Source organism: Thamnophis sirtalis, unplaced genomic scaffold (genome assembly GCF_051295495.1).
Source record: "Thamnophis sirtalis isolate CommonGarterSnake01/CBP01778 unplaced genomic scaffold, rThaSir2_p1.2 scaffold_3, whole genome shotgun sequence".
NCBI lineage: Eukaryota > Metazoa > Chordata > Lepidosauria > Squamata > Natricidae > Thamnophis > Thamnophis sirtalis.
The window spans coordinates 119,080,472-119,108,339 of NW_028261383.1; the positions used below are offsets into that span (position 1 = coordinate 119,080,472).

At 37.4% G+C, this 27,868-nt stretch overlaps 1 protein-coding gene across 2 annotated transcripts in view; it reads right to left on the bottom strand.

Moving 5' to 3' along the window:
• TBCD (tubulin folding cofactor D) overlaps positions 1-27,868 on the bottom strand; it is a 159,330-nt gene that overhangs the window by 57,233 nt on the left and 74,229 nt on the right. For both annotated transcript variants that reach the window (XM_087709819.1, XM_087709818.1), the window contains 3 exons: positions 14,143-14,299; positions 10,166-10,223; positions 6,478-6,507 (listed from right to left, as the gene is read on the bottom strand). In XM_087709819.1, the coding sequence (XP_087565945.1) occupies positions 6,478-6,507; positions 10,166-10,223; positions 14,143-14,299 (245 nt within the window). The remainder of the gene's footprint in view (positions 1-6,477; positions 6,508-10,165; positions 10,224-14,142; positions 14,300-27,868) is intronic.

Below are 27,868 nucleotides of genomic sequence, written 5' to 3' on the forward strand. Positions count from 1 at the left end.
GAATAATGGCGCTAAGTTACAGAAAAGAAGTTTACAATAAATGTTAGGAAGTTTTCTATCAATAGAAAAACAATGTAAAATTATATTAAACGAAGCACTGGAGAATAGCACAAATAAATAAAGCAAAAAAAAAGCAAATAAACAACTTGTAGCAAAAGACTAAAATTCTTAAGTAACAACTTTGCTTTTTTACGTGGAAAAATAAAATAGGCTTCATATGGCACCAAAAATACCAAACTATAGTAAGTAACAGGTAAGCCTTCATGGAGGGTATAGTCCGCAGAATGACCATTGTGGAAAACCTTGCATATGAGAAGACCATGAAAAAGTGCCTCAGGTAAATGACTAAGGAAATAATCCCTCTTTTTTTAGGCAGAGGTTTGTCCTCCGAGTTTGATGCTTGGCTCCTGGACATTTCCGGGAGCCAAGCAGCAAGCTTGGTGGACAACCCTCTGCCTAAATCTACAACACAAGCCACAAATAATTTCTAAAATGTCTAAATAATCATTCTTTCAGATGTCCCATTGAGGGCTTTACAAAGTGTAAACTGCACTTTGAATTGGATCTGGAAACAGACCAGTTGGTCTGCCAATGCAGATAGCAAACCACTCTACAATATGATTATTCTATTATCCTGATTTAAATTAGCTGAAATGAACACATTTTTCAAAGGACATGTCCATGTATTTGAATGATAATTGTCCATAGTGCAGTTCTCTAGATGTTTGGTAAGGAATCTTATTATACACCATGATAAAAGCACCTTTAAAAGTTGACTACCCATTAACTGCCCATTAAAGTTGCATCTGATAATTTGAAGTGGACTTTTCTGATTAAAATCCTGAAAGACACACATTATTGTTAATGGGGAACTAAGGTAATACAGAAGTCCTCGGCATTTAGTGACCATTCAAAATTACCACCTCACTGAAAGGAGAAGAAATTTTCTGGGAAGCATTTGAAAAAGGAATCTTCTCCAGCTTACAGGTTTTATTTGAAAATATAACAATGGTTGTGTAAACTCTCGACGATATCCAAAAGCAGGAAATAAAAATTGGACTTGATTTCCAATTTGATGGATTGGAATCTGATCTATTGCTTTTGAAAAGTATAGATCAGTCAGCAAAGATTGAAAGGAATATAAATACAAGCAATACTGAGATAATGGAATTGATGAAGGATGGACTGGTAAATAAGAAACTGTTGTAGACTTTGAGTAAATTACAATAACACTATTAACAGAGGTCATTGAATTTTAAGTTTGCTGTTGTTTAATCTGTTAACTATTTTTTATTTCATATATGTAATGTATGACAGGTAAATTGGATTGCAAATAGATGTAGAAGCTTATAAATTTTGGGCCTGTTTTGGAAGAGAGGAAACTATTATTGTTGCAACAGATTTGTCCGTGTTCAACTAGGGTGAATAGTACATGTTTTTTGTATTACTTTGCTTTGTCCTTTTTAATTCGCTTTAAAAAAAATAATCTTGCTAGTTTTGTTTTGTTTCTGTTAACTTTTTTATTATTTTGGATTAATTTTTTGAATACATTTAAAAAATAAAGAAGAAAAGTGCATGATAAAATGAGTAAGTATTTTGGTTATATTACACAAATAGATTAATGTGAAAGAATGTGGTTAAAAGGATTAAAATTACTTTGATCTAACAATTTGAGAGATAATTTTTAGAACTTTGGTTCTCAAAGGAGACTCCATGGACCATAAAGCTATCAATGGCTACTAAAATTAATGGCTGTTTATACTTCTTTAATCATAAACCACCTGCCTTAACTACTGATTGCTTGGAAGCAACAATGGAAAGAGACTATTTTCTAACAGTTTAGACCAGGGATGTCAAACTTTATTTCATAGAGGGCCACATCCGAATTGTGTTTGACCTTGGGGGGGGGGGGGGGGGGCTGGATGGACTTGGCCAGGGTGGGCATGGCCTGCTCAATGTCACTCATGTCATGACAACCTCCTGCAGCCCTCTGCCAGCAAAAATGGAGCTCAGGAGATCGAAAACAGACCCTGGGAGGGCCGCAGGTGGCACTCCCAAGCTCCATTTTCACTGGCAGAGGCACTGTGGCTGGTCCTTTGCTGTTTTCAGGGTGGCCCTGTAGGCCAGATCTAAATACCCTGTGGGACGGCTCCGGCCCATGGGCCTTGAGTTTGACAATCATGGTCTAGACTTATGAACTTTTCAAATCCATCCAGTTAAGACACTTTCTAATCCAGAATGCTGAATTAGATGGATCCATGGTTCGATCCAGGAGGATTCTTATGCTTTTATGTTCTGATGATTATTTTGAAATTACATCAATTATGTCAAACATTACAGGTTAAGAAGTTGAAAATACCACCCACTTAAAAAAAGATGAAGTCAGAGTAGGGTGTTTACTCATAGCATTTCTTGATAATGAGACAGGTAATTTTGCCTTTATAAAAACTGTTGGCATGACAACATACAGAACTGAACATCCTACACGTTTGCCACACTTTTATTTGGGACACACCACAGCCTATAATCTACTCCTTCTTGGGTTTAAAACTCCCTTTTCTCTCTTTGAAAAACCAATCTAACTTTTTGTTGTTACTGATATTCAAGACATATGTCCTACATATGTAATTAATACCAACATTTGAGCAAGATAAGAGGCTAGGCACAAGGTGGTGTTCCAAGCAAAGGTTGTAATTTATAAAAGACAATTTGGCTAAGGAAAAAACCTTTACATTCAATCATAATCAAACCATAAGATATATCTCCAAGCAACAGCCAAATAACTGGAACTAAAATATTTAGAAAATTGTATTGCTAAAAGAAAGAACTAAGCTAAACTGACTTTTAAGTCAGTCTCTCTCTCTCTCTCTCTCTCTCTCTCTCTCTCTCTCTCTCTCTCTCTCTCTCTCTCTCTCTCTCTCTCTCTCTCTCTCTCTCTCTCTCTCTCACACACACACACACACACACACACACACACACACACACACACACACTCATCAGGTGAACCAGACTATTTTGCCATCTCGGTGAGAAATAGTCAATGGAGGGTGTGGTAACAACCACCTCAGGGTGCAGAGACATCTAAAGGAGTGGCTTGGATTTCAGAACAGGTAGGAGTCAGGACTAACATTAAATACAAAAGTTAACAAATCCCTAAGGTAGCAAAGATTGAAAACACCAAGCATGAACAAGTATCGGGTATCAAAAACAAAAAGAAAACCAAATGTGGGTACAAGCCACCCAGATTTCTAAATTCGTCACCATGGAGACTTCAGTGAGGATGCAATTAAAGTCTCCGTCCTTCTTGATTTTTTTTAAAAAGAAGATGGTTAGGTACAAAGTAAATAGTCAGGTTCTAACATCAACTCTGTATCATAGACTGCTTTGTGAGTCATGTCCCATTGTTAAGTAAAAGTGGTAGTTACAATTCAATGCTTCATTCTGAAGGTCACTAAGCAGCCTGAAGATACGCAGAAAAAAAATATGTTAAAGGGCTATAGAAAATACCATGGGTCCTTTTGAGAAGGGGGTATTTCGCCTACATTGTGTCTATATCTTTTTATTTTCCTTTTGGTGCATTTTTCACACTGAATATTAATTATGAGAATTGGTCTAAATTATGTTAAGCTGCAGTTTGAAGCATTTATGGTTTCAATTATAAATGGTTGCTTCAGGACAGCATAATCAAGACTAAGCTCATGTTAGGCAAGAAAGAGCTTAAACTCTTTTTTTTTACTGCCGTAGATACAACATAATATTTTTTTTCAGTATGTCAACTTCATTGCAAATAAAGGCTTTCTTTGATAGAGAAAAGGAAGGAACGTAATTTTCTTGAAGCCTATAAGACTTGTGGTCCTGAGGGCAGGGCTGACAATATTTAAAATGGTGGAGGTGTGAAAGTACATTACATGGAACACATACTGTACTCTCTGTTGTTTAAATAATGCATTAGCTTTTTGGTGTGAAGGGAAGCATATTTAATTATTTATTTATAATATTTGTAGACTGGCAAATTAAGACACTGTACAGTGAACAACAAAGCAAGTATAATACAGAAAACAGCAATTTAAAAGGAATCAATCTGAAACTATCCTTTGAGGGAAGAATTTGGGTGTATTTTTAATTAAAACAACTCTAGGCAATATGCTGAAAGAGTAAAACTATATTAAATGAATGATTCATCAAGGAACAGGTGCCCAAAATAAGGTTGCAATGCATTTAAACCAGCATAATATGTAATACAATGGAATATTCCAATAATGGATTTATTCAACAAATTGCATTTTGGGAATTTATAATATAATCAGATGCTAATGGAATAAAACTTGATTCTCCTTTAATCTAATCATCTATAAAAAAATCCACATGCAGCTGTAGAAGTTTAAACTATATACATATATGTTTTCTGAGATTTTCGCGGGTGTTAGTATGTAGGTCTTTGGTTATTCGGGTTTTCTCCCACGTAAAATTGGAAGTGTCTTGGCGACGTTTCGACGAAGTCTCCTTCGTCATCTTCAGGCTTCGTGCTTCCAGGAGACTTCGTCGAAACGTCGCCAAGACACTTCCAATTTTACGCGGGAGAAAACCCGAATAACCGAAGACCTATATACATATATTGTATATACAAATTTAATGAATGAACATTTTAATACAATCACTACTCTGTTTTTATTCCTTTCTGAAAATTTGTAAAAGTTTCAATAGTGGAATTCTGTGGGTTCATATTAAGCAATCAATGGTTTAAAGGTTTCAAAGACTTAAAAGTATATTTCTCATGATTTTAAGACAAGAAAGGGAACATTTGTTTTCTTTCATGTTTTATTGGACACATCTGAGAATGTTTAAAAAGAGTTGCCATTCAACCTCATTAGAAAATGGTGAAGGGATATTTACTCCTATGATATGAACTTTCCCATTGTATCTATATATTACCATGGTCAATACAATTTAACCATGGATATAGTTTTTAACAAAATATTATCAATTTGGGATTTATAATTATATAAAGAATTATTATTCAATAGTTCTTCTTTGGAAAGATTACATGGTCATAGAATTACAATTTTGGCTTAATAATGTGTGTTGTTTCTGTCTAAACTGGATCTCAATTGGTAAAATGAAAAGGCCAAATAATATTATTGCATGTGATGCTGAAATGGCAGGCTTAAAAATTGAGGTGAGTGATTTACATAAACAAAGAATTTCTGATCCTTTGATAAAAGTTTTTTGGGGGGAGGAGGGACATATATTAAAGCAACAGAACATTAAAATAAGGAGTTAAGTAAAAAAGAATCTGACATACAGAACCTGTAAAGGATGATATATATTTAAGACATATTGAATTATATGTAAAAAGATATTGATACGTGGATAGTTTGGAATAGTTTAATTTCAATATAAAATGTTAAGTGACAGTGCAATTTTTTTTAAAGTATGCATCTTCTCATGTCTTTCTGCTGAATATGTCTAAAACATGTTACAGATTAATGTAACATTAATCTGTAATATGTTTTTATTAAGTAATATATATTTCATTCATTTTTTGAGTGCAACCTTCAATGTACCACAAAAAATCTATTATGCTTCTCAGTGTAAAAATAACTGTTTTCTTCTGCTTAAAAACATGGTGCTTCTGGCTGCTAAAGCACCAAGAAATAAAATTTTCATATCAGATACAATAAATACAATTTTATAGATAGGTAAATGGTATTGGGTAACTGTAATATACACCCAATGCTTCAAATATGCATTGGAAGGCTTAAGTTAGCTCTTACTGAAACAAAATTATCTTAAACTCAGAGGAAAATAGTACCGGTACCATACTTGAAAATTCTGTAAACACCTTTTCTATTGGTTCTATTTTGTTAGAAAAATAAAAATGACTTGAGTTTTGTTGACATAAAATTGAAAGAAACTGAAATTCAGGACCAACTCCTACTTCTTGTTTTTACACTAGGAACACAAGGGGAGGTGGATGCACTTGTCAATGATAAGTGCAAACTACAAATCAAATTTAGTAAATTTGGCCGAGGCATGATATTTTTTTTTTAAAAAAACAAATCTCTACAGCAAACAATGCTTATGTATCTCTTATCAACTGAAAAATCTCTCTTTAAAGGAACTTCCTCACCCACACATCATTCTTAACCGAACGATAGGGTTACCTGACAAAGAGAGTAATAAATAATATTTGAACATGCCGATTTCTGAAAAGCTCCAGTCCAATATAAATTCAATACAGAAAAACATTCTGAAATCACAGAAAAATATTCTGAAATTATATTTTCTGAAACATCATAGTACCATTTTTAAGACTGGAAGGTAATTTTAGATTTCAAAATCATTTATCCAAATTCACCAAACCTCTTATTCACTGCAAGAAGTGACAAAACACCTACACTTAATTTTATGCTTCAGTGGATTTACAAAAAAATTAAATGAAAGGGTTTGTTTCCCATCCCCCCTAAGTTACCTTACCTGTCTACCAACATTCTCCTGGAAGGCAGCCTAAGAACAGAGAGAGCAAACATAAAAAAAAATGAGTCAGGTTTGCTTGCAGATAAACACCAGATCATGAATTCAAAACAAACACGCAGCAATATAAATGACCCATGGGCTTTATTTTAAAATGAAAAGTCAACTTTGTTAGCTGAATATGCCCTTAGGCAGCTGTTATGTGCTAATGCTCTTTTAAATTTATATGCTGTGTGCGAACAGTTTAGAAATGGGTGTTTATTAAAATCAGACACACCCAGAACAGTGGCCTTCATTGCTGATACAAGGCTTCCAGTAGAAATGAAAAGACAATGCCCTTAGAATACAGCTACTGAGAAAGATTTTCCAGACAACTTCCATAAAGTTTTAAATCTGCAGTGTGTTCTACATTAAACAGTTTCATATAACTAAATTTCTTTTATAAATTATATGAGATGAGTTATAACATTAACTTGTTTGGAGTAATTTATAACTCATTTACAGACCATAAATAAGTTTTGAAATGCAAAACATTCAGAGTTAAACATTGAATCAATTAGAATTTTGTATTTTTTAAAATAAAACTCAAGTATCATATTTCATTACTGCATGAGAGAGAAAAGGAAGATAAATGAGCTTGACTGATAAAACCACATTATTGTAAGATTCAAGTATGGGGGAGAATGAAGAGTAGAACTCTGTTTCTCAGAGCTCAAAATATATATTTAGTTGGCAAAAATGGTTGCTTAAATCTTTTTGTACCTATCATTTTATACAAATTTAACATGACAATATTAACATACAACTTCCCTTTAGTTTAACCGGTTGATATGATTTTTCCATGACTTTGGCCATGGAACGTTTTAACTATGAGCCCAAACAAATGATAATTATACTGCATTTTGTTGTGCTAGAAATTCAACCAATGCATTTGAGAAGTACTTAAGAACTCTACGATACAACAATGAATCTCTCAGCTTCAATGAAATTTAGAAGAAATCTCCTGTTCCCCATAAAAATAATGCGCTTGATTTTTCTGGCAATTCCAATGCAACCCACATAATAATAAAAGAATGAAAAAAGTAATTTTTTAGCTTAAATGGTTAATCGGTTTTCAGAAAAGCACTTTTCTGAATCAATAAGGTACAGCCTGAATAAAAATTGCTCCAAAGTGAATATGATTTCATATACTATAAATTGAAACATTAGAAAATTCTATCTTTCTGCTGGTTCTTTCTTTAAAATAAAAAGTGTGAATGTGTATAGATAAGTGTGCTTTTATACATCTGTATCTGTCATCAAAACTAAAATTCTAGGTAGTTATTGTATATATAAGAAGGAAAGGAGAAAGGGGCAATATGGTAGAATTTACACTGAAGGTAAATCATGCTAATAATGGGGATCCAAATGCCCCAAAATACTTCCATAGAGCAATTTCAGTCTTCCTTTTTCCATAGACAAAAGCATTTTTTTTTCTTTTTAGGGGTTGCATCCAATGACTGTATAGGATTAAAACAATTTCAAGGCAGCTACTCAAATTTAACAAAGCCTTGCTGTCTATTTACTTCATGCAATTTCACACTCAATTCTTTGGGCAAATATATTTAAATATGCTGTTTAGTATAGAAACAATTTATTCATTACTAAACCAGTTGATTTCAATGAGTTTGCTACGCTCCTCTAAGCTGCATGAAAACATGTCCTTATATACATATATACCTACAGATTCTCTCTATACACACATGCACAAAAAAGACACAGACACATACAGATGCACACACAAATACAAACATTGCACATTCAATATACATCTAATAGCTAAATGTGAAATATTTTTGCATATACTTTTAAAACATCAAATAATAAAATGTTTCTCATTTTCTCTGGAGAGGAATTTTCTAAATAAAAAAAGGATGTTTATGGAGAGTGTAACTATGTTTTTCTATCTTAGATCAATAGTATAGTATAAGTGATATACAACTAGTTTGACATTGAAGTAAATTTCAGTAATTAGCAGGAACTGCCTTCAGATAAGATTCTTTTTGTACCATTACCATGTAGTGCAAAGATGATAACTCAGCCTATTTCCAAAATTACACATAATTCCCACAGACATCAAAAGAGAATTGAGAATATAACTTGGAGCAGTTTAGTATGTTTTTAATTTCACAATATAGTTTGTCCATCTATTTAAATTAACAAGTTTTAAATTATGTAAATCCATCTTTTATTCTCTGAAAACAATAATTCGAAGAAAAATGAATTCACGAAGATATAAAACTATATGCAGACTAAATTTGAATGAAACTATGACTTTGTTGGAAGAGTGAGAGAGGCAACTAGTTAATTAATTCTGCTTTTTGGTGTTGAGTCATATTACATCTGTCTAAGCTTGAATTGTTGGTAAATATCCAAAATGCTAATGGCTACTTATTTCTGTTTCTATCTTTTGTTATATCATGGAAAAACACAATTTTCATTCTCATAAACTGAAATAATAGCACTTTTAAATTACTAATTCTTAATTTAACTCACAATCAGTATTGTAGATTTTTATAAGAAATATTTAATTTGTATTTTATATTTATATTAAATAGCTAAACATCTATTGGAATATGAACATATGACATCTATGGAGTGACATTTGTTTCAGAGTGTATAAATAATACTATGAAATTGCTTCAGATTATGGAAAAACTGAAGGAAAAGGATATAAAAAAGATACAAATACAATACATATCTCAATGTTTCATAATACATATTATTCTTCAAGAGGACATACATATATTATTATAATATAATTTCTTTCTTAAACCAATTTACATGAAAAGTAAAGTGAAAGCTGGTATGAAAAAACTAAATCAAGCTTTTTTTTAAGCCAAGAAAGAATTGATATAGAAAATAAGGATTTCTAACATCTATGAACAATGACGTGACCACAAAAGAAACTGGTAAATAACTATAATTATATAAAAAAGACAGGTATGAAATAATCAAGACTGATAAACTGACTAGCTTTTTCAGATTTCAGAGTTTGCATCTGATAATATAATGGACAACAGCAATGTGTTTGTGTTTTAATATGAAGGTAAGGATCAGAGGATCTGACAGTACGGTAGTATCTATCGAAGACCTGATCCTTTTCTTTAATGGTTGGTTCAAGATCCAGGACTGAATTGAGCTTGTTCATTTTCTCAGAAAGCAGAGCAAAGCCTGAAGAAAGAGAAATTCCTCCCAGCAGAACATGTGGGACAAAAGAAATGAAGTTTTTCTTCACCTTCTCGTCAAATCTGTTAATAATGGTTAATACAATATGTTGATCCTTATGTTTGCTGTAGTCCCACCAACAGATTGACAGTAAAAAGATACTTGCAAAATGATTTAAGGATTATTTTCTATATATGTTAAAAACTTGAACTGAAATCAAAATCATCCAGTGGTGACATAACAGAAAGATCACTCTGTTCTTTCAGTCTTAGCTGTTCCTTTATACAATTGGCATATTGACCTGTTATAAAAACAATGAAACAAAGACAATACACTTTGGATATGAAGAATGAGACATGAGATTCAATGTTCTGTTTTTATGTAAACCTAGGAAGTAAAATATTTGAAATAGCTACTGAACAACATAAGGTACTGCTGAGCAAAATCATCTCAATGCTGTCCCATAGATTATAATTAAACTTACCGAGGCTGCTCTTCTGCAGTTAACATCACGGTCAAATATAGCAGCTATAATCAGGGCACTGAAAAGAGAAAGGAAAAGGCAAAAAATCTCTGAGTGTGTAAGTGTGTATGCACATACACATACAGTATATCACAGAAGTGAGTACAGCCCCTCACATTTTGTAAATATTTAAGTATATCTTTTCATGTGACAACACTGAAGAAATGACACTTGGCTACAATGTAAAGCAGTGAGTATACAGCCTGTACAGCAGTGTAAATGTGCTGTCCCCTCAAAATAACACACCACACCACCATTAATGTCTAAACTGCTGGCAACAAAAGTGAGTATACCCCTAAGTGATAATGTCCAAATGGGCCCCAACATGTTAATATTTTGTGTGATCACCATTATTTTCTAGTACAGCCTTAACCCTCTTGGGCATAGAATTCACCAGAGCTTCACAGTCGCCACTAGAATCCTCTTTCACTCCTCTATGACGATGTCATGGAGCTGGAGGATGTTAGAGACCTTGTGAATGAAGAAACTTTTATCTCCTCCAGCATCCTGAATAAACTCCTCAGAAGGAAGCTTCTTATCTCCTCCAGCATCCTGAATAAACTCCTCAGAAGGAAGCTACCATATCGTTTGCTTTCTGCTTAGCCGCTATTCAGACTTTCAACATTCTTCTGGAGACTACTTATTTGACTGAGGGAAGATCTGTTCCCTCGCCTCACAGTGCTTCCCAGCAATCCACTGAGAAGTTTCCTCCAGACTGCTAAATTGCACTAGATATGGACTAAAAAAGTACAAGTAGAGAAAGTCAGAAATGAATCAATGGGACAGAAGCAATGCCAGAGGTGTTATCAGACTCTTGGTTTAAGAGAAAAAAGCCTGCAATTTGAAAGAGCTCATTAGTCTATTTTGAAAATATCTTTAATTGAAAAATCTGAACATGCTGATGTGGAAAACTGAGACACAGGTAGTCCTTGACTTACACCCATTTGTTTAGTAACGCTTCAAATTTAGAATGGCAGTGAAAAAAGTTACTTATAACCCGTTGTGGTCATTTAAGGATGTGAATAAGGTTCGAGAAGGCAATATTAAGCAAAAATCAAGAACACAGAGGGCATAACCTCAAACTTACAGGAGGGAAGTTCAAAAGTAATATTAGAAAGTATTACTTCAGAGAAAGAGTAGTGGAAGCTTGAAACCAACTTCCAACAGAGGTGGCCAATAACTGAGTTTAAATATGCTTTGGATAAACACATATCCATCATCCAACAATTTTCTTTAAAAAAAACTTCAAATGGCAGACTTGATGGACCACTAGATCTTTTTTTGCCACCAGTTTTCTATGTTTCTAGTTTTCACACAACTTTGCAACATCCCCATGGTCACATGATCAAAATTCAGGGGGCTTGACAAGTGACATGTATTTATGTCAGATGTCCTGTCCCAGGGTCTTATGACCAGCCAGCTTCCTACAAGCGAAGTGAATGGGGAAGTCAAATTCGCTTAATGACTGCGTGATTCACTTAACTGCAGTGATTTCTTTAACAACAGTGGCAAAAAAGGTCTAAATGGGGCAACACTCACTTTAAAAATGCTTTGCTTAGTAAGAAAAAAGTTGAGTTCAATTTGTGATCATAAATCAAGGATTACCTGTATGGAGTGCAAATTCACTTAATATGTAAAAGAAATTGCTCTTGAGAATGAACTCGTCAGGCAACAAACTTATTCGTGTAAAATTATTCTCAGCATTTCATCACAGCACAAGATGTAGCTCTGAGCAATATTCATATTTCCTGATTCTGCAGGCTAATCTTGCCCTAAGGCCAAGTGGCTCCATTTACATGAGAGCCACACCTCTCTTTTCTTCTCATCATGCAGTACTCCAGGGAAGACTAAATTGCCTGCACTCCCACACTTTGACAAAATCTTTCTGAGTTGAAATATAGTCCAATTCTGAAGCACAGATAAAGGAGGAGTTTTCCCATCTTCTCAAGAGTAAACTTCAGTTCTAATTATTTATATGTCAGTTCTGTAACCATTGCCAAAGCAACAAAATTATCCAACAATTAAACTAAATAGAACTTTTAAGTAAATAATATCTTGAGTCTTTTTAAATAATTATAGAAACTCAGCATTATACTGTAACCTCCACAAATAAGCTTTTCAATAAACCATAAAAATATTATAATATTTGGCAAGGGGTTTTTTCTTCTTCCGTTCAATCATGCCCAATTTTTGAAGTTTGCCTGGACAAGTCCCTGCAGTTTTCCTGGTAAGGTTTTTCAGAAGTGGATTGCCATTGCTTAACTTCATAGGGGGGCTGAAAAAAAATTGACTGGCTCAAGGTCACCCAGCTGGCTTTGTGTATAAGATGGACTAGAATTCTTGGTCACTGAGTTTTGAGACTGATGCCTTACCCAGAATACCAAACTGGCTCTCATTTGGCAGATTTATTATTTATTTATTTATTTATTTATTTATTTATTTATTATTTATTTATTTATTATTTATTTATTATTATTTATTTATTATTTATTATTTACTATTTATTATTTACTATTTATTATTATTTATTTATTATTTATTTATTATTTATTTATTATTTATTATTATTTATTATTATTTATTATTATTTATTATTATTTATTATTTATTATTATTTATTTATTTATTATTGAAAAATATTTTACTACATTCCACTGTAGCTGTAACAATCATCCAATATACACTTTTTCTTATAGCCTTCTTATCCACACTCACTAATAACAACCCATTCAATTCTGCTTTCAAAGCTTTCCATATCACAATTAGGCAATGTTATGCTCTGAAATTTACTTGAAAATATTATTCAATTTGTTTTACTATTTTTTTATTATTATATTGCATATGTCCACAGAATGTGCTTAACTACTAGGTCAAAGGGACCATTCATCATGCCATGCAAATGGTTAAAGCCAATCAGTGTATGCATAGGCTATAGGCATTAGAAGGTATTACTTTAGGCCAAACTAAGGGAAATACATTATGAGATCTGAGATCACTTGCACTAAACCTGAACACAAAATCAGTGCAATTTCCTTTGCAAAGATTTGTTCAAAGAGTGAACTGGTATTCTGTAAAAAGATAGCAACAATGTGTTTGTGGCTAAATAGATGGCTCTTCTCAGACAGAATGAGTGACACACCTAAGGCTAGAACTAAGAAACAAGGGAAAAAAAGATAGATGATTACTGTTATTGGCTGTAAACCAACGTATACTAATAGAGGTGAAACTATGCGTCATGCACCCAAAAGTTCCTGATTCTCAACATACAGTTTATTGCTGAGCTCCCACATTAAAAAAACACACCAAAAAAGCACTCCAAACTTTTTTCATCTATAGTCACTTTAGTAAAAGAACTTTTATCATAGGTAACAGAATCCACGGGCACAGTTCCATTCAGTTTCATAAGCACATAATGAAACTTGTTAGCTATAGTTATATAATATGTATATAAAACAATGTTTTGCATACAACCTACAGATATATATAGTTTGCATGTATACTGTACATACTTCTATATGTATACATACTTACAACGTATACTTATATGCATATACTATATATATCTACAGTATACAGTATATATTAACTGATGCCCAAATGTAATAAAAATAGTATCATGAACTACTCCATACCAACAAGAATCTAGAGGTAAAGCAAGTAACTATGATGCCATTTGTTTTATCTCCAGAGTATGTTTTCCAATAAGAATGCATTGAATGTGACACAATCAAGAGGTTCTCCAGACGTTAGACAGATCTGTACTGGATATGTTCTCTTATATAACCCGAATGCAAATATTTATATATTTTAAATAAGATCTTAGAATAATAGCTCTACATTTAACCTTTTAAGTAGCATTAATATGATGTATTATTTCATTTCTTGAAAAATATTTTATTTAAAGAAATTGGTATTGGTATTTCATTTTAAAAACTTACCTTGCAATCTGGTTAACAAAAGGCTTCAGTTCTAGAGGATCATAGGCACGAGCAAAAGCCCAACATACATAGCAAGCAGAATCCCGTACATTGGAGCCAACACTGCAAGGTCCCCGTTTTTCATCGTAAGTTAGTCCTTCCAAAATCACAGGAACGACTGGAAGTTTTAAAAGGAGAAATATGAGGACACAATCATAGAACCTGATTTTGTGAAAATGCACAGTGTATTGAACTCTTTTTACCAACTATTCAATTTTGGATGTATGCAGCTTTTATGTTCTAAAGATTCAATGGTGACTTCAGGAGAGCGATTCCTTTGCACTGCAAGCCTTTCTATTCACAGAATATCAGTGTCTATTATATCACGATTCAGAAGAAAACACACACTTCCTAAGGCTATCACTAGTAAAAGAAAAAAAGAATGGAAATTTTGATTGCTTACCCTACATTGTTGAATTGTTTTGCCTCTTCAATCCATGAGATTTGAAGAATATGCTAAGTACATTGCATTAGCAATAGCAATAGCACTTAAGACTTATATACAACTTTACAGTGCTTTAGAGCACTGTAAGAGCTGTAAGAGGTTTACAGAGTCAGCATATTGTTCCCAACAATCTGGGTCCTCAATTTACCCATCTCAGAAGAATGGAAGACTGAGTCAGCCTTAAGTTGGCCAGGATGGACTGTTGGCTGTGAGCAGTTAGCTTGCAGTACTGCATTCTAATCACTGTGCCGTCACAGCTCATCACAAACACTTTCCATTGATAAAACCAGGGGTGGATTCCGGCAGTCATTACTGCTGGTTTGCTTGTGGCCGCGCCGCACACACACATTTCATGTGCATTTGATGCACAGTGCAATAAAAATTGTTCTGCGCATGCATAGAAGCAAAAAACAAGTGTTGCCAGGAGAACCGGTTTGTACTTGTATTTGTATTTTATTATTTGTATGCCGCCCTTCTCCGGGAGGACTCAGGGCAGCGAACAATTCAAGGGGAAAAAAAAGGGGAACATAAAAGACAAAATACAAATAATAAAAGTAGACAACAGTCGCACAACCATACATGTCGAGAGGGGAGGGAACTCATCACCCCCAGGCCTGCCGGCAAAGCCAGGTTTTGACAGCTTTTCGGAAGGCCTGGAGAGAGGTGAGGGTCCGAATCCCTGCGGGGAGTTCATTCCAGAGGGCCGGAGCTGCTACAGAGAAGGCCCTCCCCCGGGTAATAGCCAGGTGGCATTGGCTGGTAGATGGCACCCGGAGGAGGCCAACCCTGTGAGATCTAATGGGTCTGTGGGAGGTAATTAGCAGCAGGCGGTCTCTCAAGTACCCAGATCCAATACCATGAAGGGCTTTATAAGTTACGACTAGCACCTTGAAGCGTATCCGGAGACTGATCGGTAACCAGTGCAGCTCACGGAAGATAGGTGTAACGTGGGTGTACCGAGGTGCACCCACAATCGCTCGCGCGGCTGCGTTCTGGACGAGTTGAAGTCTCCGAATACTCTTCAAGGGCTGTCCCATGTAGACCGCATTGCAGTAGTCCAGTCTTGAGGTCACAAGGGCATGAGTGACTGTTGCGAGGGCCTCCCAGTCCAGGTAGGGACGCAACTGGTGCACCAGGCGAACCTGGGCAAATGCCCCCCTGGTCACAGCTGACAACTGGTGTTCTACAGTCAGCTGTGGATCCAGGAGGACCCCCAAGTTGCAAGCCCTGTCTGAGGGGCATAGATTTTCACCCCCCAGCCTGAGTGATGGAATATTGACCAAGTTTTTGGGAGGGAAACACAACAGCCACTCGGTCTTGTCTGGATTGAGTACAAGCTTGTTAACCCCCATCCAGACCCTAACAGCCTCCAGGCACTGGCACATCATGTCAACCGCTTCACTGAGTTGGCACGGGGCGGACAGATACAACTGTGTATCGTCCGCATATTGATGGTGTTTTATCCCATGCCGTCGAATGATCTCACCCAGTGGCTTCATGTAGATATTAAATAGCAGGGGGGACAGGACCGAACCCTGAGGAACCCCGTATTTCAGGGGTCTAGGGGTCGACCTCTCCTCCCCAACTAACACCGACTGTGACCTGTCCGAGAGGTAGGAGGAGAACCACCGAAAAACGGTGCCTCGCATCCCCACCTCTCACAACCGTCGCAGAAGGATACCATGGTCGATGGTATCGAAGGCCACTGAGAGGTCAAGGAGCACTAGGATGGAGGAATGACCTCCATCCCTGGCTCTCCAGAGATCATTGGTCAGTGCGACCAAAGCGGTTTCCGTGCTGTAGCCAGGCCTGAAACCAGACTGAAAGGAGCCTAGATAATCGGCTTCATCCAAGGACCGCCGGAGTTGCGAGGCCACCACTTTCTCAACAACCTTTCCAATGAAGGGGAGGTTGGAGACTGGACAGTAGTTGTTCAAACTGGCTGGGTCCAGTGATGGCTTCTTCAGGAGGGATCTCACCACCGCTACCTTCAATGCCGGTGGAAAGAAACCCTCCCAAAGAGAGGCATTCACCATCGTCTGGATCCAGCCCCGTGTCACCTCCCTGCTGTTCGCGACCAGCCAGGAGGGGCACGGGTCCAGTACACATGTGGAGGCACTCACCGCTCCCATGGCCTTGTCCACTTCATCAGGAGCAACAGGTTGAAAATCAGTCCAGAGGTGTCGTTCAAGACCTTCCCCCGGTACCTCGGCTGGCTCTGCGCAATTGGAGTCCAGGTCCATCCGAAGCCGAGCAACATGGTCCGCGAGGAACTGGACATATTCCTCTGCTCTACCTTGTAAAGGGTTCCCCGCAACCCTTGTGTTTAAGAGGGAGCGGGTCACCCTAAACAAGGCGGCAGGGCAGGACTCAGCGGACGCAATCAGAGCGGCAATGTGGTTGTTCTTGGCTGTCCGTAATGCCGATTGATATGCTCCGATGCAGGCTTTTAAGAGTGCTCGGTCTGACTCGGATTTACTGGCCCTCCAGCAGCGATCTAGGCGTCTCTTTTGGTGCTTCATCTCCCGGAGGTCCTCGGTAAACCAAGGAGCCCTCCTGGATCCACTGCTGCGAATCGGCCGTAAAGGCGCAATTCGGTGGAGAGCCTCAGACGCTACCGAGTTCCAAGTAGTGACTAAGGTCTCCACCGAACTGTGGGCGAGAGTATCAGGCATAACGCCAAGCGCCGTCTGGAAACCCTGGGGATCCATAAGACGCCTGGGGTGGAACCACCTAATCGGTTCCTCCTCCCTACAGCGGGGGATTGGTCTCCGAAAGTCAAGCCTCAATAGGAAGTGGTCCGACCATGACAGGGGCAAGATCTCACTACCCCTCAGACCAAGATCACAACTCCACTGCTCCGAGAGAAATACGAGGTCAAGTGTGTGGCCCGCTGAGTGAGTCGGACCCTGGATTACTTGGGTCAAGCCCATGGCTGTCATGGAAGCCATGAACTCCTGTGCTCCATCAGAGTGTTCGCCAAGCGAAGGCAAATTGAAGTCCCCCAGTACCATAAGTCTGGGGAACTCGACCGCCAGCTCGGCTATTGGCTCAAGGAGCAAGGGGAGGGCTGTTGCCACGCTGTTGGAAGGCAGGTACTTTAACAACAAGCCCACTTGACCCGCAAGGTCCATCTTCACCAGCAAGGACTCACACCCGACAAGCTCTGGAGCAGGGATCCTACAAGGAGCTAAGGACTGTCGGATAACAATGGTCACTCCCCCGCCCCTTCTCTGGGGTCACGGTTGATGAAGCACCTGAAAACCCTCTGGGCACATCTCTGTGAGGGGGACGCCTCCCTCCGGGCCCAGCCAGGTTTCAGTAATACATGCCAGGTCTGCCCCTCATCTAAAATTAGGTCCTGGACGAGGGGAGCCTTGTGAACCACAGACCTGGCATTTAGCATCAGCAACCTGAGACCATCTGGCCTTGGAGTGGAACTCACAGGGCCGGAAGGAGGGATACCTCTGATATAGGGAACCCTCCTTCCCCGGTAATGGCTAGCCCTGAAGTTCCCACCATATCTGCCCCTCCCCATTATGACCCCAATGTTCCGGCCCACACCCGCATCTGTGGTCCCACCACCCTCTCCCCAAGCCGCCAAATTCATTGGCAGGCCCTTCGACACACACATCCAAGGGCTGGGACCGAGCCCGGGTCCCCCTAGCACTTCTGCCAAAGCACTCAGTGCAGGAGGATCCGGCTAAACTCCCAGCCTGCACTCAGTGCAGGAGGATCCGGCTAAACTCCCAGGAGGATCCGGCTAAACTCCCAGCCCTAACATACCCATGCATACAACCAATCAATCCCCACAATACAAGTTAAAGTAGAACAACAATATTACAATAAAAGTGGGAACATTCAATCAATCCCAGTCACACCATACTCTCCCCACACGTTTAAATATACAATTTTTGTATATAAAAATTATTAATAAAAATTACAGGTGTATAAAAAATTATGGGTCTGCGCAGTCCGAGCAATTACATAATCCAGGAGGCCAGAGAAATAATGTCCAAGCCTCCCAAAGCTGAATGTCCGAAGTCCAGAATGATAGCAAGGGCATAAAAGCAATAAGCCAATGATAGTCCAGAGTAAGGCCGGGAAAGTCTGAGAGACGGCAGGCTACAACCGCGAAAGCTGCAGGGCCAACCGCAGGAGATGGCAGCCAGCAACACCCCCTCCCATCGGGGACAAAGAAACATCCGGGAGCCAGGGATAGCCCCACGGCAAAAAGGGAGGGGGGAACAACCCCACTCCCAGCTGTACTGTGACGCCACCCGTGGAAGCAGCCCGTCGGCAGGCCATCAGGCTAGCAACCCCACCCCCACCCTCACCCTACCCTAACCTTAACCTAACTATAACTTAACACTAACCCCACCCTAAATTCTAACTAACCCTACCCTGCCCCTAGCCTGACCCCACAACAGCACAGCAGCAGAGGAGGCGTCAGACAACCTAGGGGGGTCGGGTACCCCCAAATAGGCGCCGATAGCCGCTTCCACGGCAGCCAGACGGTCTCAGCCTGATCTTCCAGGCTCCAAACAGGTGTCTTCAGCCCCGGTGGTCGGGAGGTCACCGCCCGCCTCCCTCCACAGGCGGCCCGACAGGTTTGCGAGATGGTAGTGGCCCACAAGTTCTCAACAGCTCACTCGGTTAGGCTACAGCATTCCCGGGTGGCCACAGCATTCCCGGGTGGCCTCGATGGTTGCAAATGATGTAGATGATGGTTACAAATAGTCAAAAGACTCCCTCCTGGCAGCTGGGCTATAGGGTTCAGGGGTGTGGCAGGCCTGGGTCGCTGCCAGTTCCTGCAACCCAGTCTGCCAAACCACTACCAGTTCAGCACGAACCAGTCTAAACCGGTAGGAACCCACCACTGGATAGAACCACTGGTAGGTGCATGGATGACAGTTAGTGAAGCACACATTGCTCCTATCTATTGGTGAATTAAAGCTATTTTATAGCTTGTACAGCAAGCAAGTCAGAAGGTATGGGTAATAAACTAAATGTGATATTTTCTATATGTTCCATATATTTGGTTCTTTATTTTTCAGGAAAGCTGCCAATTATAAAAGTGAGTATTGTAGATAATCACTTTAGATAATGCTGTTATGCTATTCAACTTTCAGGAAGTTGAATGAATTTTTTTTTGCTTTTGTTATTATTCTTTTTTCATAGGCATATAAATATGAAAACTGTATACAGTGCACGTGAATTAGGAAGAAGCCTCCAATTGTCAGTCAGCTGTTTGCTGTTGATATGTGGCTTATGAGATGCATTGTACTGGATCTATTTTTGCTTTCTTGCTGTACTCATTTTTGTCTGCAGGCAGGATAAATATTATATAAAAACATTTTTAAAGCTCAATGTCTGATCAAATAACCAAATAATCTTTCAGCAGGCTACATGGTATGAAACATCAAGCAGAGACTTCCATTTCACCTATTTTGGTTGTCCTAAGATGAAGAATGAGGAAATAAGGAACTGAATATGAACTTAATTCCTATGGCAGAATAATGAAAATATTTTGAATTTTATTCTCCTAGAACACAAAAAGCTTAAAAAGGATTCCACAGAACAGTAGAAGTAGAAATGTTTTGCTCCAAGTTCAGAAAACAAATTCTATTTGTTTCATGATCATCCTTCTTAACTAGGGCCTGCTCTTTTGAACTCTGTTATCCTTTTGCATAATCACAATAAATATTTCAAATGGTGTCCTAGAAAATGGGGCCCCACAGATAAAAATAGTTGCCCATTTGATGAGTCAAATGATTCTTTATCATAATAATTGAAAATAAAGGGGGATCATATTTTAGTTCCAAAATAGATAATGAGAATCAGATAAATACATTCTCCAAAATTAAAAACCTTTCCATTATACTAGGAAAAAAAGTTTCAGCAATTCATTAGCCATCCTGCAGTTTCTCTTTTTTTTTTTCCAGCTGAAGACATTTGTGAATTAAATCTTTCACACAGATTTAATGGTATGCTGCCAAAGTCTACAAATGTACAGGTTTCTCTAAAAGGCTTCCTCTTGGCATCTGCCAGTGGGGTCATCTAGTTTAAACACTATGCTTATTGAACTGCAATTTAAACAACTGCTGTAGCCAATAGAAACAACAATCTGAAGGAGAAAGAGAACTTTGAGATTTTTGCATATTCCTCACTTGGCCATAATTTGCCATCCAAATCTCATTGGATGAGTAAATACTAAAGTTGGAAAAGGTAGAGATATATGCATTTCACACAGCACATGTTTAATAATAAATACAGCCTGAAAAGAGTTCCACTTCCCCTGTTTTCATTCTGTGGTTTAACAATTAAAAGACTGAAGACGTGTATTTTTTTCAGTTTCAATACTTGAAACAAGGAAGACAACTTAAAACATAATACATGCAAAGCACCTTAACAGCTAAGAGAAGTTTATGAATTATTACTATTACTAGTATTAATATTTCTGCTTTGATAGTTCTATCTTATCAAGCCCTAGCATTCTTGTGGTTTCCCTATTATATCTGTAGCACTGTTTAGAATATCTGGTAATACGCAACAACTTTCAAATCTGAAATAAGAGACATCTATTTCTTAATTGGTGTGAAAGCATATAATACTAATAAACTTATTTTAAATGATGAAATATTACAATATGCCTAAACACAAATAGGAAAAAATATTTTAGAGTATTATGCTAAATAAAAAATAAGTAATGCAAAATTAAATAATTCTAAGAACCTCAATATAAATAAGGATTTTTTAAAAAGAAAACAGGAGTTTAAATCATGTTATAAACAAAATAATACCATCAACACCAAAAACACTGTTTAAACTATTCTTCTTTGCCCATTTCTGTAAAATAGAATGTTGACAAACAACACTTATTAGCAACCACTTGCTGCCAATCAAGTGTAGATTTCTCCTTCCAGTGTTTTTTACTATCCAACAAGGAGGACTGTTCTAATCAATTTCTACTGAACGTTCTTCTGAAGGATCAGATAGATGCCAAAAGAGGGATTACCCTCTTTTTAAGGCCACAAGGATTTAATTTTACTATGTTAAACACAAGAGCGTCAAAGTTACAATCCTCCATTCACTGCCCTCCAGGTACTATTTCAGTTAGTTCCATACAAACACACAGAGCATGTGAGCAACAGTCTGAAACAACTTGTGGATTTCATTCAGGTACTATATATGCTTTGTACGGAACATATCCCATTAGACTGTCCCACCTGTTCAGACAGGGAAGCTATATTACAGAGCCTGTCAATCAAAGAATTTCAAGTGGGGGGAATCTAGGAAAAGGGCCTCCTCTGCCCCCACCCCTGCACTGTGGAACATCTTGCCCTCAGTAGTGAGGAAAGCCTCCAATCTCTTGGCCTTCTACAAAGGGCACAAAACCTGGCTTTGTCACAGAGGTCCACACAACGATGGGGCTCACTGGCCCCATGGGAATCTTGCCCTCTGCCTGTATTAACAACTGCTAATCCGCATCTTGGAATTTTTTACTTTCTGAAACTTTAATATTTTTATTATTTTAAAACATTTAATCCCAAACTCTGATTTTAATGTTTAATTTTATTGATGATATTATACACTGTCCAGAGCAATGGAAGGAATGCAAGGAAGATGGGCAGTTAAGATATAGGAAATACAAAATATATTATAAATAATACAACACACAGCTCTGTATCGAAGCAGATAAACTGAGGGGCTGCTACCCTCCTAGTTCAATAACCAGATGTCACACCTCATGTTGGTGCCGATTGGCTTGCCACTGGAGCTGTGGTAATGCCAGTTGCAGTGGAAACAGGCATTCCCACTTGCCTTCCTGCAACAGCTTTCTAAATCTTTCCTCTGCCAACTGCAACCAGTGTCCTTGAAGGCCTCTTTGTTCTATGCTCATTAGACAGGTATAAGTGAATGACAACTTTGGGAAAGGTGGGTAGAAGCAGGAAGTAGCAAAGACAGCAACCCTCAGCAATCCAGATTAACCTGACTGAGAGGGGAGTCTATCTTCTGATGGGAAGGAGGGTGGAATGTCATTCCTCTCCAACTGGCAGAAAAAAAGATGCACTTCTGCCTACACTCTGCTATTTGAGAAAAGAAGATGCTGAATCCTTCACTGGATTCAGCTGTCCCTCCAGGGATCTTCCTTGTGCATCCCCCAAGGTCTACACCTGAATAGCAGGCCCTAGCATGAAGATATGAAGACATGATTTTGCCAGCAGGCCAGAGACCCCAGAGTACTACAGTGGTAGGTCGGATTGTTGTTGTCAGGGGTATCGTTATGCTTTGTCAACCATAAAAGACAGGGAAGGGCTTTTGACTATACAGGTAGTCCTCACTTAGTGACTTCTTGTTCAGCAATCATTCAAAGTTACAACAATGCTCAACAAGAAGACTTATGGCCAGTTCTTGAAGTTGTGGCTGTCGTAGTGTCTCCACAGTCACAGATCATGATTGGGGCACTTGGCAGCTGGTACACAGTTACAATGGTCACAGCTTCCCATAGTCACATCATTATGACTTGTGATCTTCACTGCCAGCTTCCAATAAGTCAAGTCAATGAGGAAACCAGCCACCACCTGATGTTGCGCTTAATGACTACACATGATTCCTTAACAACTACAACACGAACTGTCATTGTACACTGAAGATCACATTCAATTTCGTTGTACAAGCTGCAATGACAATAACGTAAAGTAAAGTAAACTAGCACATTGCTGGCCTATTTGCTTTCTCAAACTAATTTTACTTTACTTCCCCTTCCACATGTCATAAAAGAGTGGTTTAGTGCTGGCCACTTTAACTTGCATCACCCTGAAATTGTAAATTTGATTTGAAGCCCCAAATCTCCATGTTTAATATGCAAAACATAAAATATGACTTTTCCGTGTGTGGCACTCTATTCATTTGATTTAATAATTTTTATTTATTTTTAGCCAACAATCCATTAAAAATTATCTGTACAGGACATTCAAACTGATTAATCCAAACAATACATAAATTCGAATTTAATAAACCTCCTTATATTGACTCCAAAACCTCTAACTGGTCTCTCCCAATCTTTCTCACCAACAGCAAATTCAACAATAACCGAAGGAAAAGGAATGGACAGACTAAATTTCCTGGTTTGCTATTGATTGCTCCTCTGGATAAGAACAGAATGGTAATTACAGTGTTGTAAATTATCTTAAAAGCTCCATCTTTTGCACTAGAAAAAACATGCAGTATTACCACAAAATAGAAAAAAAGAGATCCAGTAAAAAAAGAAATGGGGAAAAAATTCAACTTTTTTTAGTCACCTGAAATTACCCATTAACCCTACAATTAAAGAAATGCATAAAGAAAAAAAAATCCACCCATGCAGATTACTCTTCATGGGAAAGTAACACAGCAGAACTAATAGTTTGGTATTCTCTTCTACATTTTGTGGAAAAAAAAATAACAGCGGTAACACTGTCCTGAAAAATGTAGTTTAACTAGTTCTTCAGCATGTTGAATAAATTGGTTAAAAAAAATGAATTTAACTGGTTGTGCAGGAACATGGAAAAAGTTCCCGGAGGCAGTTTTTTTAAAAAGTACCATATTACCTCTTGTGAGGATTAAACATTTCTAGTACCAATATTAGTGCTTAGGCAGTAGTAATTACCAATTAAAATGAAAAGTTGTTTTTTAAGATAGTGCGGTTTAATTCATTGCAAGAAACAAAATATTGTATATTATCAATATGGCCAGAAGTATCAAATAGTACAGAAACCACTATTTATTTATTTATTTATTTATTTATTTATTTATTTATTTATTTATTTATTTATTTATTTATTATGCTACTTATCACACTGTCAGGCAAATGAATTGTTATCCTAAACTTATAGATGTCATTGTTTTTTTTCCTCCTTGGCTTTGTCTATGCAAAAGAAATTTGCTTGTAGACATGAGTTTCTCAATTTACCATTTGTTTAATCAGAATCAGCATTCAATACCAAGAAAGGTTTGCAACAGAGCTAGACAATACCATTCTAATTGCAAACTTCTCTTGCATCTGTGAAGTGATCTATGATTTCATATTCTTCGTTAAAACAAACAACAGGTGGCAATGAACACTTCAAACCTAAGGGCAGGCCTCCAATGTCCTATTAATTTATTCCACATATTCCGGATTGGGGAAAAAAAGACTCATCAGAACCCAAGCACATTCTTAGGGATCAAGATTGCTTCAGATCATGAAGCAAAACTGGTCATCCAGCAAACAAGAGATGGAACAGATAATCTTAATTTCTGCTGACTTTTAGAAAGAGAGATTTAGATATGGTAATGGAGAAATGAGAGAAAAATTTGGGATGATTTGTGATCCAAGAATGTCATTAGAGAGCAACAACCCAAAGAGACAACTAAAGGTACTGTATTTTTTGGAGTAGAAGACACACCTTTTTACTTTTAAAAGGCTGAAAATCTGGGTGCGTCTTATACACTGAATACAGCATTTTTTTTGCCTCCCGAAACCCCACCCCCTTCACCAAAATGGCTGTGCATAGCCTTTAGGAGGCTTCCAGAGTGCTCCTGGGGGCTGGAAAGGGCAGAAATGAGCGAAAAATTGGCCATTTTTTTGCTCAATTTCCCCTCCCAGCCCTCAGGAGCCCTCTATAAGCCACCTAAAAGGCTATGCATACCTTTTTTTTTTTTTTTGACAAAAACTGGGTCTGTTTTCGTGAAAAACAGGCCATTTTTGGGAGGTCTGTAAAACCTGAGAGTGCAAAAACTTTTTTTAAAAAATTGCCTTTTCAAAATCTTGATTCATCTTATACTCCGGTGCATTTTATACTCCGAAAAATACAGTACATGGATTTGTTTGGAAAGATCTGGAGATTAAAGCAATACAAGGAAGGTGGGCGGAAGAACATATCTGCTAGGAAGCCCTGTGAAATTATTCAGCAGGAGAATGGGGTAAGCTGTAGTGTGTGCATGGGAGCATGAAGCATGGACAGAATGACTGGGCAAGGGAGGACTCTAGTTGTTATATCTTCATGATCTTAAGAACATGGCTAATTTTTAGTCGCATAGGTCTGCCCTACATGAAATTTGCTTTTGCTACTCAAAAACCATGCCTGTTTTATAATTTCGATCAAATTATTATATCCAATATATTAACCATTTGGTATTCATTAGACTTTTGGAAACATTTAAAATGAGGAATATTTCTCCATAGCAATTGGTTCCTATTCATTGCAAGAATACTCTGTTCTGGGCAGTTGTTAAGACCAAAAAATAAGATGAAAAACCCTGGCTTGTCAGTAATGCACATAAAACAGAACTGGATGGCTTTGTCAACCATAAGTTAAACATGAGTGAGCAGTTTGATGCAGCTGCTAAAAAAAAAACAATGCTATTTGGGGGTATATTTATAGCAGCTTACAGTCCAAATTATATATTGCCCTATACACAGTATTTTACTAGCCCATTTAGAATACCATGTCAATTTCTGGACATCACTACTCAGGAAGGACAGTGACAAAAGTTCATAGGAGGACTACCAAGATCTGGGAACCAATTATTCTGAAGAATGTTTAAAGTATCTGGATATATTTAGCCTGTAATAAATTTGATGGTCAAATATATAAAGAGTGGGGAAAAGCATGGACTTATTGTCTATTGCTCTAGAGGGCAGGAGCAGAACTAATGGATTAAAATGAAAATGAATCAGGTTCAGGCTAGGCATCAGCAAAAACTTCTTGATTATGTAAGTTGTCAGTGCAGAGAAGAGGTTTCTCATAAGCTGGAGAATTCATCTTCACAAGAGGTTTTCAAGCATAGACTTCCACATTGAACAGGGGCTGAACTACATGATTTGTAAAGTCTCTCAAACTCTATGATTCTTTACTCTAACTCGAAAGATTATATAGTTTGTTACTCAGAACATGAGTTCACATAAAGGAATGAAATGCTAGTGATACTCAAAAAAGATGTATGCAGTTAAATATTTGTTCAACTAACCAATTAAGCAGTATATGTCTCCTACTACAGTTGAAACGGAGGAAGACATTCAAGGATTTTTACAATGAATTGCACAAGATGTTAGATGCAACATCAGTAACATTATTAACACAAAAATACAAAAAGTGAAGTCGTAACATCAGTAACATTATTATAATGAGTGACTGGAATACAAAAAATGAAGAAATGAAAGACAGCAATCAAACCAAGAATTTGATATGGTGAAGTTAATCAGGTTTTGTGAAAAGAATTCTTAATTTATTACTAATATTTGCCTCAAGCAATATACACTTTACAAATAATATCTCTGGATGGACATAAAAAAATTGACTCCACAATGATAAACAATAAATAGATAAGTCCAATTCAGTCTCTCAAACATTTTTAGATACAAATGATGGAAAATACTGAATTATTGGAAGCAAATATACAAAGTAGACTTAGAAAACTAAAGGGAGAAACAAGTGCCAGCAAAATATATTCCGGGGGACATGCAGTCAAACTTAAGATCAATGTAAGGAATCAATTGAAAATGCTTAGAATGTGAGGAAAATTACAATTGAGGAACTATGGGAAAAAGTTAAGTGTCTTCATTATTTCAATCGAAAATGTTAACAAAGAAATAAAACAAACAAAAAGAAAAATATTTTTAAAGTTAGCGCATTCACTAAAAAATGTATAGCTAAGATGGACTCACAGAAGATATTTAATAGACAAATGAAATTAAAGGAAGATAGAAAAGCTATATTGAAACTATTGAAAGTTTTTGCAAAATGACAGGAATATTTGTAGAGAGACAATATATTTAAGAACTAGAATGTTATCAAAAAAGAGTAAAGGTAATCCTCAACTTAATGACTGAAATTGGAATAAGAATTTCTATTACGAAGCAAGGTGGTTGTTCAATGAGTCATACCCAGTTTTACAACTTTTTTTGCCATGGTTGTTAAAACAAATCACAGCAGTTAAGTGAATCACATGATCACTAAGCAAATCTGGCTTCCCCCATTGGCTCTGCTTGTGGGAAGATGGATGTGAAAGAAACAAATAGCAATCACATGACCCTGAGACATCGCAATCACTGTAAATATATGCCAGTTGCCAAGCACCTATGTTTTGATCATGTGACCGTGGGGATGCTGCAGCAGTGATATGTGCGAGGACCAGTTGTAAGTTCCTTTTTCAGTGGTGTTGTAACTTTGAATGGTTGCTGAAAAAATGGTTATAAATTGAGGATTAGCTGTAGAT